At 37.3% G+C, this 13,247-nt stretch overlaps 2 protein-coding genes across 7 annotated transcripts; one reads left to right on the forward strand and one right to left on the reverse strand.

Moving 5' to 3' along the window:
* Positions 1 to 943: 943 nt before the first annotated feature.
* Positions 944 to 5,092, forward strand: LOC308688974 (uncharacterized protein). Its single transcript, XM_081362461.1, has 3 exons — positions 944 to 1,185; positions 1,612 to 1,809; positions 1,899 to 5,092. Exons 2-3 carry the CDS (start codon positions 1,623 to 1,625, stop codon positions 2,765 to 2,767), a joined length of 1,056 nt encoding a protein of 351 aa, XP_081218587.1. The 5' UTR covers positions 944 to 1,185; positions 1,612 to 1,622; the 3' UTR covers positions 2,768 to 5,092.
* rusf1 (RUS family member 1) lies at positions 4,570 to 9,091 on the reverse strand. 6 transcript variants are annotated; one of them, XM_081362285.1, is made up of 15 exons: positions 9,014 to 9,091; positions 8,597 to 8,752; positions 8,417 to 8,494; positions 7,247 to 7,361; positions 7,128 to 7,173; positions 7,020 to 7,052; positions 6,813 to 6,918; positions 6,607 to 6,708; positions 6,347 to 6,417; positions 6,080 to 6,264; positions 5,917 to 5,974; positions 5,736 to 5,800; positions 5,455 to 5,595; positions 5,304 to 5,369; positions 4,570 to 5,189 (listed from the first exon to the last, which is right to left on the reverse strand). In XM_081362285.1, the coding sequence occupies exons 1-15, from the start codon at positions 9,014 to 9,016 to the stop codon at positions 5,104 to 5,106; spliced, it is 1,311 nt and encodes a 436-aa protein (XP_081218411.1). In that variant the 5' UTR covers positions 9,017 to 9,091; the 3' UTR covers positions 4,570 to 5,103. The 6 variants fall into 6 exon arrangements, with proteins under 6 accessions (XP_081218411.1, XP_081218414.1, XP_081218410.1 ...); XM_081362288.1 differs by having other exon boundaries at positions 8,597 to 8,774; positions 9,014 to 9,057; XM_081362284.1 differs by having other exon boundaries at positions 8,597 to 8,774; positions 9,009 to 9,055.
* Between the last annotated feature and the right edge of the window lie 4,156 nt (positions 9,092 to 13,247).

The following is a 13,247-nucleotide window of genomic DNA, read 5'->3' on the forward strand; positions in this document are numbered from 1 at the left end:
AAGCAATAACTAAATCAGCATACTATCATCTGAAAAATATTGCAAGAGTTAGATGCTTTGTTTTCAGTCAAGACTTAGAGAAACTTGTGCATGCTTTCATCACCAGCAGGGTGGATTATTGTAATGGACTCCTCACTGGCCTTCCCAAAAACACCAGAAGACAGTTGTAGCTCATACAGAACGCTGCCGCCAGAAAATATGAACATACACCAGTCCTCAGGTGTTTACACTGGCTCCCAGTTAGATTTAGGATTGATTTTATAGTATTATTACTGGTATATAAATCATTCAATGGCTTAGGACCTCAATACATTGCAGATATGCTCACTGAATATAAACCTAACAGATCAGTCAGATCATTAGGATCATATCAGCTAGAAATACCAAGGGTTCAAAGCATGGTGAGTCCGCTTTTAGCTATTATGCCAGCCGCAGCTGAACCAGCTTCCAGAGGAGATCAGATGAGCTCCTACGGTTGTTATGTTCAAATCCAGACTCAAAACACTTCTGTTTAGCTGTGCATTTACTGAATGATCACTGTGCCACTGTTCGTCCGACTGTTTTTCCAGTCCTTTCCTTTTTATTATAAACTATTCTTATTTTTTTTTTTTTTGATTATTTTAATTACTTCTATGTAAAGCACTTTGAATTACCATTGTGTATGAAATGTGCTATATAAATAAAATTGCCTTGCCTAACCAAACATTTTTAGTTACCATTGACTGCCATTGTCTGGACCAAAAACAACAAAAAACACTGAAATATAATTTTTTTTTTTTAACAAAAGAAAGGTATGAAACGAGTAAATGATGACAGTTCACCCATTTTTGGTCTCTTCACTTGCCAGAGAAACATGTTCAAACAGGTCATTGGTTGTAGCCATAGAAACAGTAAACGGGTAAGTTAACGCGATATCAAATATTTGGCAACACACACAGGAAACAGTGCGCGCTCGTAGTAAAGGAAGTAGTACGCCACCAACCAGCGTTTTCACAACATGGACACTCCGTCATTGTTATCACAGTCAGTCTCGACGTTATGCTGTAGAATAAAAATTACATAGTATGAAGATATAAATATCATGAAAGACCTCTTGTTCCCGGACGTTAGTTCACGGTTTAGCTCGCGGACAGTCTGAAGCTTCAGGATTCACGTTAGTCTGTCATTGCTCTTGAGAACAGAAAGGTAGGTGTTATTGTGTCATTTTAATTTTGATGTATTAATTATATACAGTACCAAATTTTTATGTAACATAGTTGTCATTCTATTATTCATTGTTATGGTTTAGAGGCAGATTCATTAAAGGGATAGTTCACCCAAAAATGAAAATTCTGTCATTATTTCCTCAAGTCGTTCCAATCATGTATGACTTTCTGTCTTCTGCTGAACATAAAATAGGTTATATTTTTAACAATGTTGGTCACCAAACAGTTTTGGACAATCATGAAAAAAAAAACAAAAAAAAAAAAACCACACTTGTCAGCATAATCTTCTTTTATGTTCCACAAAAGAAATTCATACGTGTTTGGAATGACATGAGGGTGGGTAAGCGATGACAGAATTTTCGTTTTTGGGAGAACTATACCTTTAGCTTGTTTTCTCTCTGAGCAGGTCCTAACAAAATGTCACAGATGGATCTCCTCGTCACAAATGTAGCTGAGCTCCTCACTGCTGCTGTACAGGAGGTGTTGCAGCTCATGGGTCAGGCTATGTTAGAGTATCAGAGGGAGTCTGCCAGAACACGCCTGGAGAATCAGAACCTCCAGCAGAAGTTAAAAGAACTCCAGGAGAGGACGGCTGGGGCTTCAGGTGATGTTATGAACAGCTTATAGTTCTTGAATTAACTTGTCTATTTACTGTCATATACAATTTCTCAGTCAATCTCTTTTATATTTTAGATAAAGTCCTGAAAGTCTCTTTTCCCACATATGAGCCTCATTTAGGGGAGGATCATGTGCAGGAAGATCTCGTTCATCATGGAGATTCAGTAGTGAGTGAGGAGATTCTGAGTGACAATCCTGTTCATATAAAGCTAGTTTTAGATGATATTACTGTTGACAACCAACAACATTTTCTGCAAGGGACCTGTGACTACTCTTTGACGAATCAAAGACCCCTCTCCAGGGTTAAGAGTAGCCCTCCGAGAAGAGTCCCCAACCCTTCATCTGGCAGCAGAGAGACTCCAGCAACCAGCAACACTGAGACCCCATTGGGCTCCAACAAAATCAAGGTGGAATCTAAATCAGAGCTTCCGGAATGTTCTGTCACGGAGGAGACAGACAATGCGACAACACAAGCTCCTGTTGTTCCCATGCAGGATGCTCCTCTAGCAAATGAACACGACCTGCAGCCTGTCTCCACCTTTTCTGACAGCATTGTCGATTATAACCAACCTTGTAAACTACTAAATTCTACTTCTAAACACATTCTTAGGTCACGGGTAGAGAATACGGTCCACACGGGGGATGTTCACAGTGCCCCCTGCATGAGTGAGAGCAGGGAGATTCTGCACAGCTGCCACGTGTGCGGTAAGACGTTCGCGACGCCCTCCAGCCTCGGAGCTCACTTTGTATGCCATTCAAATGAGAGACCTTTTGTTTGCAAGTGCTGTATGTTCAGGTTCAGTCGTTTAGCCGATCTGAAAAAGCATGAGCGCATTCATACGGGAGAAAGGCCATTTAACTGTTCTCTCTGCGGACGGCGGTTCAACCGAACAGAGAATCTCAGAAGACACTTGAGGAAGGTTCATTATGGAGCAGCCCTGTGAGCTTTAAATTCACAGCATGTATCTTTGCTGGCTGCAGTATGATAAGGGCATTTATACAGTGCTGGTCAGAATTATTTGCACCCCTGGTAAATATAATCAAAGACTGCTGTAAAAATAAATCTGCATTGTTTATCCTTTTGATATTTTGGAAAAATTGTACAAAAATCCAACCTTTCATTGAAGAAAAATAGTTGAAAGTGGGGGGTAAATCACATTATGAAATGAATGCTTTTCTCCAAAACATGTTGGTCATAATTATTGGCACACTTTTATTAAATACTTTTTGCCAAGATAACTGCTCTGAGTCTTCTCCTATAATGCCTGATGAGTTTGGAGAACACCTGACAAGAGATCAGAGACCATTCCTCCATACAGTATCTCTCCAGATCCTTCAGATTCCCAGATCCATGTTGGTGCCTCTCCTCTTCAGTTCACACTCATTTTCTATAGGGTTCAGGTCAGTGAACTGGGATGGCCATTACAGAAGCTTCATTTGATGTTTGTTTTGGATAATTGTCCTGATGGAAGATCCAACCACGACCCATTATAAGCATTCTAGCAGAAGCTGTCAGGTTTATATTTTGTATCTGTTGGTATTTGCTAGAATTCATGATACCATGTATCTGAACAAGATGTCCAGGATCTCCAGCAAAAAAAATAGGCACCCAAAACATTAAAGATCCTGCAGTATATTTAACCGTGGGAATGGGGTACTTTTTATCCCTGTTTATCCCTATAACTTCTATTGTGTTTGCTGCCAAAAAGCTCTTTTTTTTCAGACCATTGAAGTTCCAGTCCTATCTGAGAACTGAATATGCTGGTTTATTTTTGGATTTTTCTTGAAACCCTCCCAAAAAACATGTGAGGATGTCGGTGCTGTTTGATTGTTTTTTTTTTTTTTGGCTTCCTGACCCCAAGACTCAAGTAATCTCTGCAATTCTCCATCTGTGATCCTTGGAGAGTCTTTGGCCACTCAAACTTTCCTCCTCACCGTGCATTAAGACAATATAGACACACGTCCTCTTCCTGGCAGATTCGTAACATCTTGGAACTTCTTAATTATTGCCCTGATGGTCAAAATGGGGATTTTCAATTCTTTAGCTATTTTCTTACAGCCACTTTCTAATGTGTGACGCTCAACAATCTTTTGATGCACATCAGAACTATATTCTTTGGTTTTACTCATTGTGATGAATGATTAAGGGAATTTGGCCTTTGTGTTTCCTCATATTTAAACTCCTGTGAAACCAGAAGACATGGCTGGACAATTTTATGTTCTTAGTCAACCTGGTGTACTAAAAATATTAATGGGAATATACTTCAGAGATATTTTCTAGGGGTATCAATAATTGTGGCCAGCGTGTTTTGGAGAAAAACATTTATTTCATAATGTGATCCCCCCCACCACTTTAAATTCTTTTACTTCAATTAAAGGTTAGATTTATGCAGATATTTTGAATGAACGATCAAAAGGATAAACAATGCAGATTTATTTACATATTTACCAGGGGTGCCAATAATTCTGACCACGACTGTATAACTTTGCATGCTGACTTTGGATCACAACATTCGTTAATTTCTCAAAATGACAATTACACCAATATGATTGATTTCTCCCACATTAATATGATGCATTGCCAACTGTTTTGCATCAGACTAAATTGAAATAAATACCAAATCATTATCAGTGGCTAAAATATGATACATTTATAATGATAAAAACCAACAAAGGAAAATAGATATGTGGTAAAACTCAAAACGTTTAAAGTGCAGAACACTGGATTCTTGTTCTTGATTTTTTTAATGTTGTTTGAAAGAAGTGTCTTATTCTCAACAAGTATTTATTTGATCAAAACAAAGTAAAAACTAATATTGTGCAAATATTATTACAATTTCAAAATAACTGTTTTCTATTTGAATATATTTAAAAACGTGATTTATTCCTGTAATGACAAAGCCATTACTCCATCTTCAGTGTCACATGATCCTTCAGAAAGCATGATATGATGATTTGCTGCTCAAGAAACATTTATTATTGTCTTCAATGTTGAAAACAACATTTTTGTGATAAACGTTTTCAGGATTCTTTGATGAACAGAAAAAAAAAACAGCATTTATTTGAAATAGAAGTCTTTACTCTCATATTTGATCAGTTTAATGCATCTTTGCTGAATACAAGTATTACTTTCAAAGAAAAACAAACAGAAGTGTAAACTTGTAGGGTTTTTTTTCTTTACAATAACTGTTTGAAATTTCTTACATGTGGTTTTGTTTTCCACAGTGAATTTCATTGGAAATAAAAAACATCACCCATTACTTTTTTTTAACAATTTGCCTCAGCTTCTCTTTTTCCTCCATTCGACACGCCACTCGTTCCAGTCCAATAGTGTCCGGTCTGTCTGCCACTTCGCTTGATCCAGTTCTGACAGAGAGAAGCAGAACAGACCATTATGAATTTCAAAAGACATTTCCCATAACATTTTGTCTCTGAATGCAAATAAAACGTTTCTTTTTGTTACAACCTGCAACTCTTTACCTTTTAGAAATGTGTAGAAAATTTGATCAATCATCTTATGACTCTGCGATACTAACTCCCATGGGTCTGGAAAATAAAACCCAGTGTCAGAAAAGAGGCTATCATCAGCAAGCGCTATTCAGAACCAGATCACGATTGAACAAGCGCTCACCCTTAGTGTTCGCGAGCTGTTTGAGCGCACCACCCAGAGAGGAATCATTGTGCAGCACATTACGGAGACACAAGGCCTGACATGCTGCCATTATTTCATCATGCACAGACGCATCACTTCCCAGACAAACACAGACGGTAGCTGGCAAGAAAAACACATCCCATAAATCTGTCATTGTTTTGCCTGAGTAACAGTTAAGCATAAATTGACTCATATAATTTTAGGCCATGTTATTATGTCTGCCTCTACTCGTATTGCATAATTGGGGAGTTTTTTGGTACCATTTTTGATTCCAATGAGATACGGTTTGTTGTTGTTCTTCAACGCCAGCTGCAGTTCTCCTGGCCTTTAAGTCATAAAGACATCATTTACAGCCACTAGTGTTTTTACAACAATAAAATATATATCCTTTCTAATTCAGTGAATGAATCTAAAACAGTGTTTAAAAGCAGATGAACGCACTCTTGAACAATGTCTCCAAGCCTCACACCCATCTTGATGGGAACTGTCCTTCCAAGTGCTGCGAAAAGAGAGAGCATTTTGTTGATTAGATGCGTAATGATTGACCCAAATCATTTTAATCCTTAAAAGAACGAGAAAAGGTGATTAGGTTTTAAGGCCATACACAAGAACACAGGCTCCCTTTGATTGGCCTCCACTGGACTGAGCACTTGACCATTCAGCAGGTACCGATGGAGGACTATGGACAAGCGAGCCTCGTTAAGGGTTTCCATTACAACCGAACGAACAGCTTTGTAATTGGCAAACAGGTGGAGAACAGTGAATAGGAAGAACAGCATGAATGTCAACCTGCATGAAAGAGCACAAATCAGTACAGTATCTGGCACACACTTAATTTACAGCGTGGCTTACATACCAGGGTGTTACTCACAATGGGTTATCTGTTACAAGTGGGATGAGCGCCAGGCTGACTAGCAGTCCTGCCAGGTTCACCAGGGTTTCCTTATCAGGAAAGAAAGGCGGAGAAATGATACATTGATACATGACACCACTGACACAGATAATGACATCAATTTCCCACACTAAGAGGGAAATTTGCTGGGAAAATCAAGAAAGAAATTAGCAAATTTAGTATAGTTTATAGTTTAGTTTAGTATAGTATTTAGTATATGAGAGATATTGAGTGTTAACCTGGCTCCCATCTTTAGCAGAGATATCAGCCATGTTGTTTCTGCGAGCTTGATGGACAGTTAATGCAGCTCTTGTTGCTCCACCAGCAACTCCTACAATGGACTGGAATGACAGGAATCAAAGAATAACCCTAGATATTCATTATCAAATGATGATTTAGGAACAGTCATGTTAACATTTAGAGCAAGATGCTGTTAATATTTTACCTTAAATATACCAGCAATGCAGACGATTAGAATAAAAAAAGGAGGGAAATGAGGGGCTGCAATTTCCATGAACATTGCCACGTCATTAAGAATGTCAGCGAAGAGCCTGAAAAGACATATCTATGATGTTGAAAGCGTTTAAGAAAAGTATTACAATAAAATGGTTATTCAAACTAAAACTTTAAAAGTCCCTAGTATACTGTATACCTCCATTTTTTGGCTTCAGAATCTAACTTGTTCCTGAAACACAGGGTAACAATTAAATACTATAAACCAAAACATATTTACAATCTGAAATGTCTGGCGAAATATTACCCTTTGAGCCAGGCAAAAAGTATTCTTCCCAGCATCCCTGTTCCATCTGAACAATGAGAGAGAAAATGGTCAGAAAAGTGAGCATTTGAGAAATAAACATCAGTACTTCATGCACATACCCCTAAGCAGCCATGTTATTGTAGCAGCTGCAACCGTTGCTTCTTGATTTCCAACCCCAACACCCCTCAGTGAAGCCTGAGTAGCGAGTGTACCAGACAGAGAGCTGGAAAATGCCTTGGAAAACAAAAGACAGTGCTATGATGCTAGTGTATGTGAATATATTTTATATAAAACTACACATTTAAACGGTTTTTTTTTTTCTGTGAAAATTTTTTAGTCATGCCTTCAAGTAGCTTGAATGTAACTCTACACCCTTTCATCATTTAGTATACGTGGATCTATGAATATGCAAATTGGCCCCCGCCTCCACTCACTTATAGCAGCTCAGAATACCTGATCCACTTGGTTAGTAAACGCTGCACAATGGCAATTGTAAATACTGGTTCCATTCAGCCATTAAGTTTGAATCAGAAACTGATTCAGAAGAAGTGGAAGAGTGAATTATACAGGCTGTCTATATACTTAAATGTATCAGAATGGTAATGCGTTTTATGTATCGCTCTCTACAACGTCGAACACATAATGGTAATAATCCTTTTGCTTGACTACGTTATCAAACAGCTAATAACGTGTTGCTAATTTTACACAAACCATGTTGCCGTTCACCATCTCAGAGTCAGACAGTTACCTTCTAAACATCAGCATCCTTACAAACGATTTGAAAAACTTAGAACGTCAGTGGAGAAAGAAATATAGTTTGTCATAACATCGTAATAAACATCATATAGGTAATTAATCCGCTATATTGCTCAATGTATCCAATTTTTCATATCAACAGAAAAATAAGCCAGGATACCCTAGCTTCTCTTGAAACTTCACTGCTCCGCAGCAGTTAATGATATGCAAAACCCGCCCCCCTCGTGAGTCGTGACGGGATTGGTTACAAGGTAGTTTGTGACGTAAGAAACACCGACGATTTCAAACCGCGTCTTTTTTTCCACTGCAACTTTAAGGAGAAAATACTCAACAATGGTGTTGACCGATGACTTTGCACATGGTTTGTCTTAAAGCATCTTAAAAACACCATATAGACATATAAACAACATTAAATACTTGGTTTTCACCACAGGGACTCTTTAAGGATTGATACTGAACAATGATGGTATGATTAGATGTTTGGCTAATGGGGAAAAAAAGACATACGAGTGTCAGATCCATGTGACACGTACCTGCACAGTGTCCCAGAGCTGATACTGTAAGTAATCCTCACTGACACTCTCAGGATATCCCTGTGGCAGGAAAACACTCTGGGAGAGGAGAGATCAGTTAGTGACGTCTCACAGTTATTTTTTTTATTTTTATTCATAGGTTCTGAAAGACTTTCATGCTTTTCTGAACGAGTCACGCACTTTAAACACGCCAGAGATTGAATTTCCCGCAAGTCTGCCGTCCATAGCATCCTTCTGTCTCTTCATCCTCCTATCCTTCAACAGGTATTTCCAAGACTCCTGTGAGCCATAACGCTCTGTCGCAATCACTCCTTCACAGTCCTCCATCTCTGCCATCTGCACATCAGTTAGCACGAGTCTATTTAGAAACAATCGAGCAACTAAGTGAAATTAAAAAACAAGACTTTTACTTTGAATTTTCACACTCAGCTGTAACCACAGTCTCACACATTGCAGCTCATGCACATCATTAACAAGTTATATGGTTAGATACAATGGTGCTTTTTATATGTTAGCACGCAGAGCAGTTTAAAATGCTAAGGACTAAAATTACAATAACAAGAACTTCTCCTTGCGATTCAGAATCGCCCACCTCACCATGTATCATTCTTCCGTGTTTAGATTGTATCACCACGTCACGAGCATGTCGCGGCTTCTGATTGGCTTATGGAATCTTACGTAGGCGCAAGACAGACCATACAAAAAGAGAGAAGATTCTGTAATGTCTGCATCAGGTCTGCATGTAAATGCCGTAGTAGTTTTGTTCACTTAATTTCCCAATTTGTGTGGTTATGTCATACACAATATATATATATATTTTTTTTTGTAAATTAATGTATTGTTCTGTATAAATTTGTGCAGATGTAAATTGCATTTTTCTTTTCTTTTTCATTTCCTCTTTCTTTTAATTAACTTAACAAGGGAAACAAGAGGGGGGGAAATAAGCAGTGTTTGTTTTCAAGCTGTCTGACCTCAGAGTCTGTCTCTTTGTTAATGTGTCAGCTCAACCCAGAACAGCCGACCTTCACACACACACACACAGCAGAACAGAGTCAGTGTTAGTGTGTGTTTGATAGAGACCATTACAGAACAACAGGTCAGGCCAGCATTGACATAGACTTGCACTGAAAAATATTGAAACATCAGAGAATCTGTTTTGGATATTTCTAAATAAGAGGTAATTTTACTATTTATTACTGCTACTTTTATGACATTTCAAAACAATCTTTTAAAACAGTGGTTCTCAACCAGGGGGGCGGGCCCATGGGGGCATCAGTAAACCAAGTGGACCCCAAGATGGCTTTAGAATAAGACAAAACAAGTATTAAAATATGCAAAAACAACAACAACAAAATATTTTATTGTTTTAAATTCCCTCAACCAGGATTCCACTGTCTTGAAAACCCAGGATATGTGACTTGACATGTAAATTAAAAAAATCTTACAATTCCATTGGGCATTTTTGGATATACACTACTGTTCAAAAGTTTAATCTGTAAGATGTTTTTAAAAGAAGTCTTGTGCTCAGCAAGGCTGCATTTATTTGATCCAAAATACAGCAAAAACAATAATAATGTGAAATATTATTACAATTTAACTAATTTATATTTGAACATATTTTAAAATTTAATTTATTCTTGTGATGCAAAGCTGAATTTCCAGCATCATTACTCCAGTCTTCAGTGTCACATGATCCCTCAGAAATTATTTTAATATGCTGATTTGAAGCTCAAGAAACACTTTCTTATGAACAAAGTTGAAAAACAGTTATGTACAATTTTTGTTCAAGATTATTTGATGAAAAGAAAGTTTAAAAGAACATACTCTCTGAAATAGAAATTAATTAATTCTATTAAATCTATTAATTCTTTCATTTCTTTAAAACGAAAAAAAATTGTACTAACCCTAAACTTTTATACCATGTGCTGTGTTTTTGCTGTATTTTGGATCAAATAGCATAAAAACATAAAAAAAAAACAAAAAAAAAAACTTTTGAACGTTAATGTACGTTTCTAGATATGCCAAGCTCTAAAATGTTTAATCAGGTAAAAATATTTGTACACAAATCTTTAAAAGTGAGATGAGTATCTTCATATTTGAATAATGTCTTCATGTAATTATACATGGAATGTTGATGTTTCAAGTGACATGCATGTTTGGTCTTGAACATGGCATCTGAAATATGCAGACTTAAAATCTAACTCTCAGGTCCTGTCTATTAAAAAAAAAGCATGCCTGATGTTTTTGCAAAAGGAAGAAGTTTAGAAACATTACTTTATCTGTCAAATATTGATCATGAAACATGACGGGCTGTAAATCATTCAGAGATATGACGCAGAATACATGGAACTCAGCTTACAATGTCAGGAACTTGAATCTTGTGAGGCTGTGTAAAAAGAAAGAGAAAGAAAAGCTGAGAGAGAGAATGAGTAACAGTGTGTCGTGAAGTCAGAGCTTCTCTGTTACAAAGTCTGCAGGAGCTACTCATGATTCACAGGGGAAACAAGGTGTGGTAAACAGACTGATAAACGCAAGACTTTAAGAATGTGAGGGGAAGTAGTATTCCAAGCAGTGTGGGAGGGAGCAATGAAAAAAAAAAAGGAGGTGTGGTGTTTTATTCTGTTGTACTAGGTTCAAAGCGCTCCTCTCACACTCTGCCTGCCTCCTCGGAGATCTAAACTGGAGCTAAAGAAGCTGTCCTAAATACTTATCACGTATAACTGACAATAAGAGGAAGTTTGGATGGGAAGTCATCTGGAATCAAGTTGACAACGACATGTGACAGTTTTGTCACAGGACTCTTGAACTTCTACATAAACTGAAAGAATAATTAGAAAAGCATTAATCACAGACATATTTTTCAAAGCAAAGACACCAGGGTTGGTTATTAAATACCTTAGGATCTCTGGTCGACCTGAGGAATTTTAGACCCTTCTTCCCTCAAGATCAAGCCTGGGCGAGTCTGTAAGTACTGAGCTTTAGTTTCAGCAACTGTTTCAACTGGCATGCTTTTCATTTGCTGCTTTATTCAAAGATTATCATTTTTCTGGATGCAGATTTTACATTGCTAAGATTTTAGATTCATGGCTATTCAGTCCATGCATTTGGTCATTCAGAAACTTTGAGAGTGTTAAAGAAATGGCTTGTCATACCATCAAAATATTAAACAACAGCTACTGCCAAATAACGCTTGTTAGGCTCGTAACCACAACTAGCCGTGAGATCTGTCATCACTATCTTACAATACTATGATACAATGGCAGTTTCTGTCATACCATGACTATATCTGTCCATACCTGTTTTTCAAGCTCCAGGACAACAATAAGAGATAATAAAAACTTAAATGCTTTGAGAGGATTCTTCTAATAATTTACATTTATTCTTCCTCTCACTCTGTTTATCTGACTTTTATAAATAGGCATCTGGATATATACATTTTAGATCATCCCTAAAACTGAAAGAAAAAAAAACAGTGTCAAGAACCTGTTCATCTTGTTTTAAATCACTGCTTGTCCCATTAATTCCCATGTAAGCTTTTAACCGAACTTAGCCAGAAGGCTACTACACTGTGTTTATATTATTGTATTTAGTACACTACGAAATCATCAAAATACAGTAAAGTGCCATTACTTCCATGCTGACTTCCCTACATTTATACTTTGTAATTTGTCACTCCAAACAGAGATGAGTGGGAACGAACTAACAGAAGTGACGGTTGAAACTTCACTTGTACAGCCTGGGGATGACCAGCACGGCGTCACCGATCATGGTCTATGCAACATCTGTAAGGACACAGACCACCGGAAATTAGCCATATGCAGTATCATATGTGGCCTTTCCTGCTTTGGAATTATGTCCCTTATGTACTCTGTCAAGGTAATAATACAGTATTATTGAAATGTCATTGATGTACCGTTGTATTAAAGCACTAACATTGTAATAACCATCACTAATCTCTATGCAAAATTGAACTTATAACTATATTTAATAACCCACCCATGCAAGTCTGAGAGAAAGATTAGAAAAACACACAAGATGTGCAATGAAAATAAATGATTCAAAAGGCTTTCTTAAGTAATTTCTTAAGACAATCCTATTTCATTGTTAAGTTTCTGTAAAAAGACGCTTGGCTGAAATCTGTTGCCAACGGCATAGATACTGTTGGCAAAGAGGAGACAAAAACAAAAACCATGAAACTTGAGAACTGTAGTCAGCGATGAAATACAACCCAAGAATCTAAAAAATACCTGGAAATCTGACACCTTCTTTCTTCATTTTTTCAAGGCTCGAGAGACAAGAAAAAGACATGGAGATTGTCAGGAAACACGGGAAAAGGCTGAGAGATACTCCAAAAAAGCTTGTAGATGGGGAATTGGGTCCATTGTGGCCTGGGTGGTTTTAATTGTCATCTTTCCATTACTGATTGGATTTCTGTCCTATATTGTAACTTTCATAGATTGACACCGCAGAAGCTCTTCTACAGAAACATGAACTGTAAGAGTGTAGAAACAGTGTCTTATAGTTCACATTGGACTGTGCATCTAGACAGTCCAAAATTGTACCTGATAACAAGAAACTGGTCATTAATGGTCATTATTTAAATGTATTTGTGGGTTTAGAATGGTGCTCGCCATTAGTCTGGATCAAAAGTCCAAAACTTGCTACCTGGTATTTAAAATTCAACAACTCAACCTTTGCTAAACATTTTAAATATGTATGCTTTTTGTAGCAATTAAACCAATGCAATTTTTTGAATGCAGTTCAAAAATGGTACAGAAACTTTCAGGAATTTGTTACATGCAGCAGATGGAGACACACACACACACACACA

The sequence above is a fragment of the Scardinius erythrophthalmus genome (assembly GCF_964197995.2).
Source record: "Scardinius erythrophthalmus genome assembly, chromosome: 1".
Classification (NCBI taxonomy): Eukaryota; Metazoa; Chordata; class Actinopteri; order Cypriniformes; family Leuciscidae; genus Scardinius; species Scardinius erythrophthalmus.

Coding starts and splice junctions, on each gene's coding strand:
- LOC308688974 (XM_081362461.1), top strand. CDS start 1,623: ATGTCACAGATGGATCTCCTCGTCACAAATGTAGCTGAGCTCCTCACT. Junction 1,810..1,898: donor GAGGACGGCTGGGGCTTCAG/GTGATGTTATGA, acceptor TTTATATTTTAG/ATAAAGTCCTGAAAGTCTCT.
- rusf1 (XM_081362283.1), bottom strand. CDS start 9,016: ATGGTGAGGTGGGCGATTCTGAATCGCAAGGAGAAGTTCTTGTTATT. Junction 6,418..6,606: donor CTGCTAAAGATGGGAGCCAG/GTTAACACTCAA, acceptor TTTCCTGATAAG/GAAACCCTGGTGAACCTGGC. Junction 5,190..5,303: donor TTTCTACACATTTCTAAAAG/GTAAAGAGTTGC, acceptor TCTCTCTGTCAG/AACTGGATCAAGCGAAGTGG.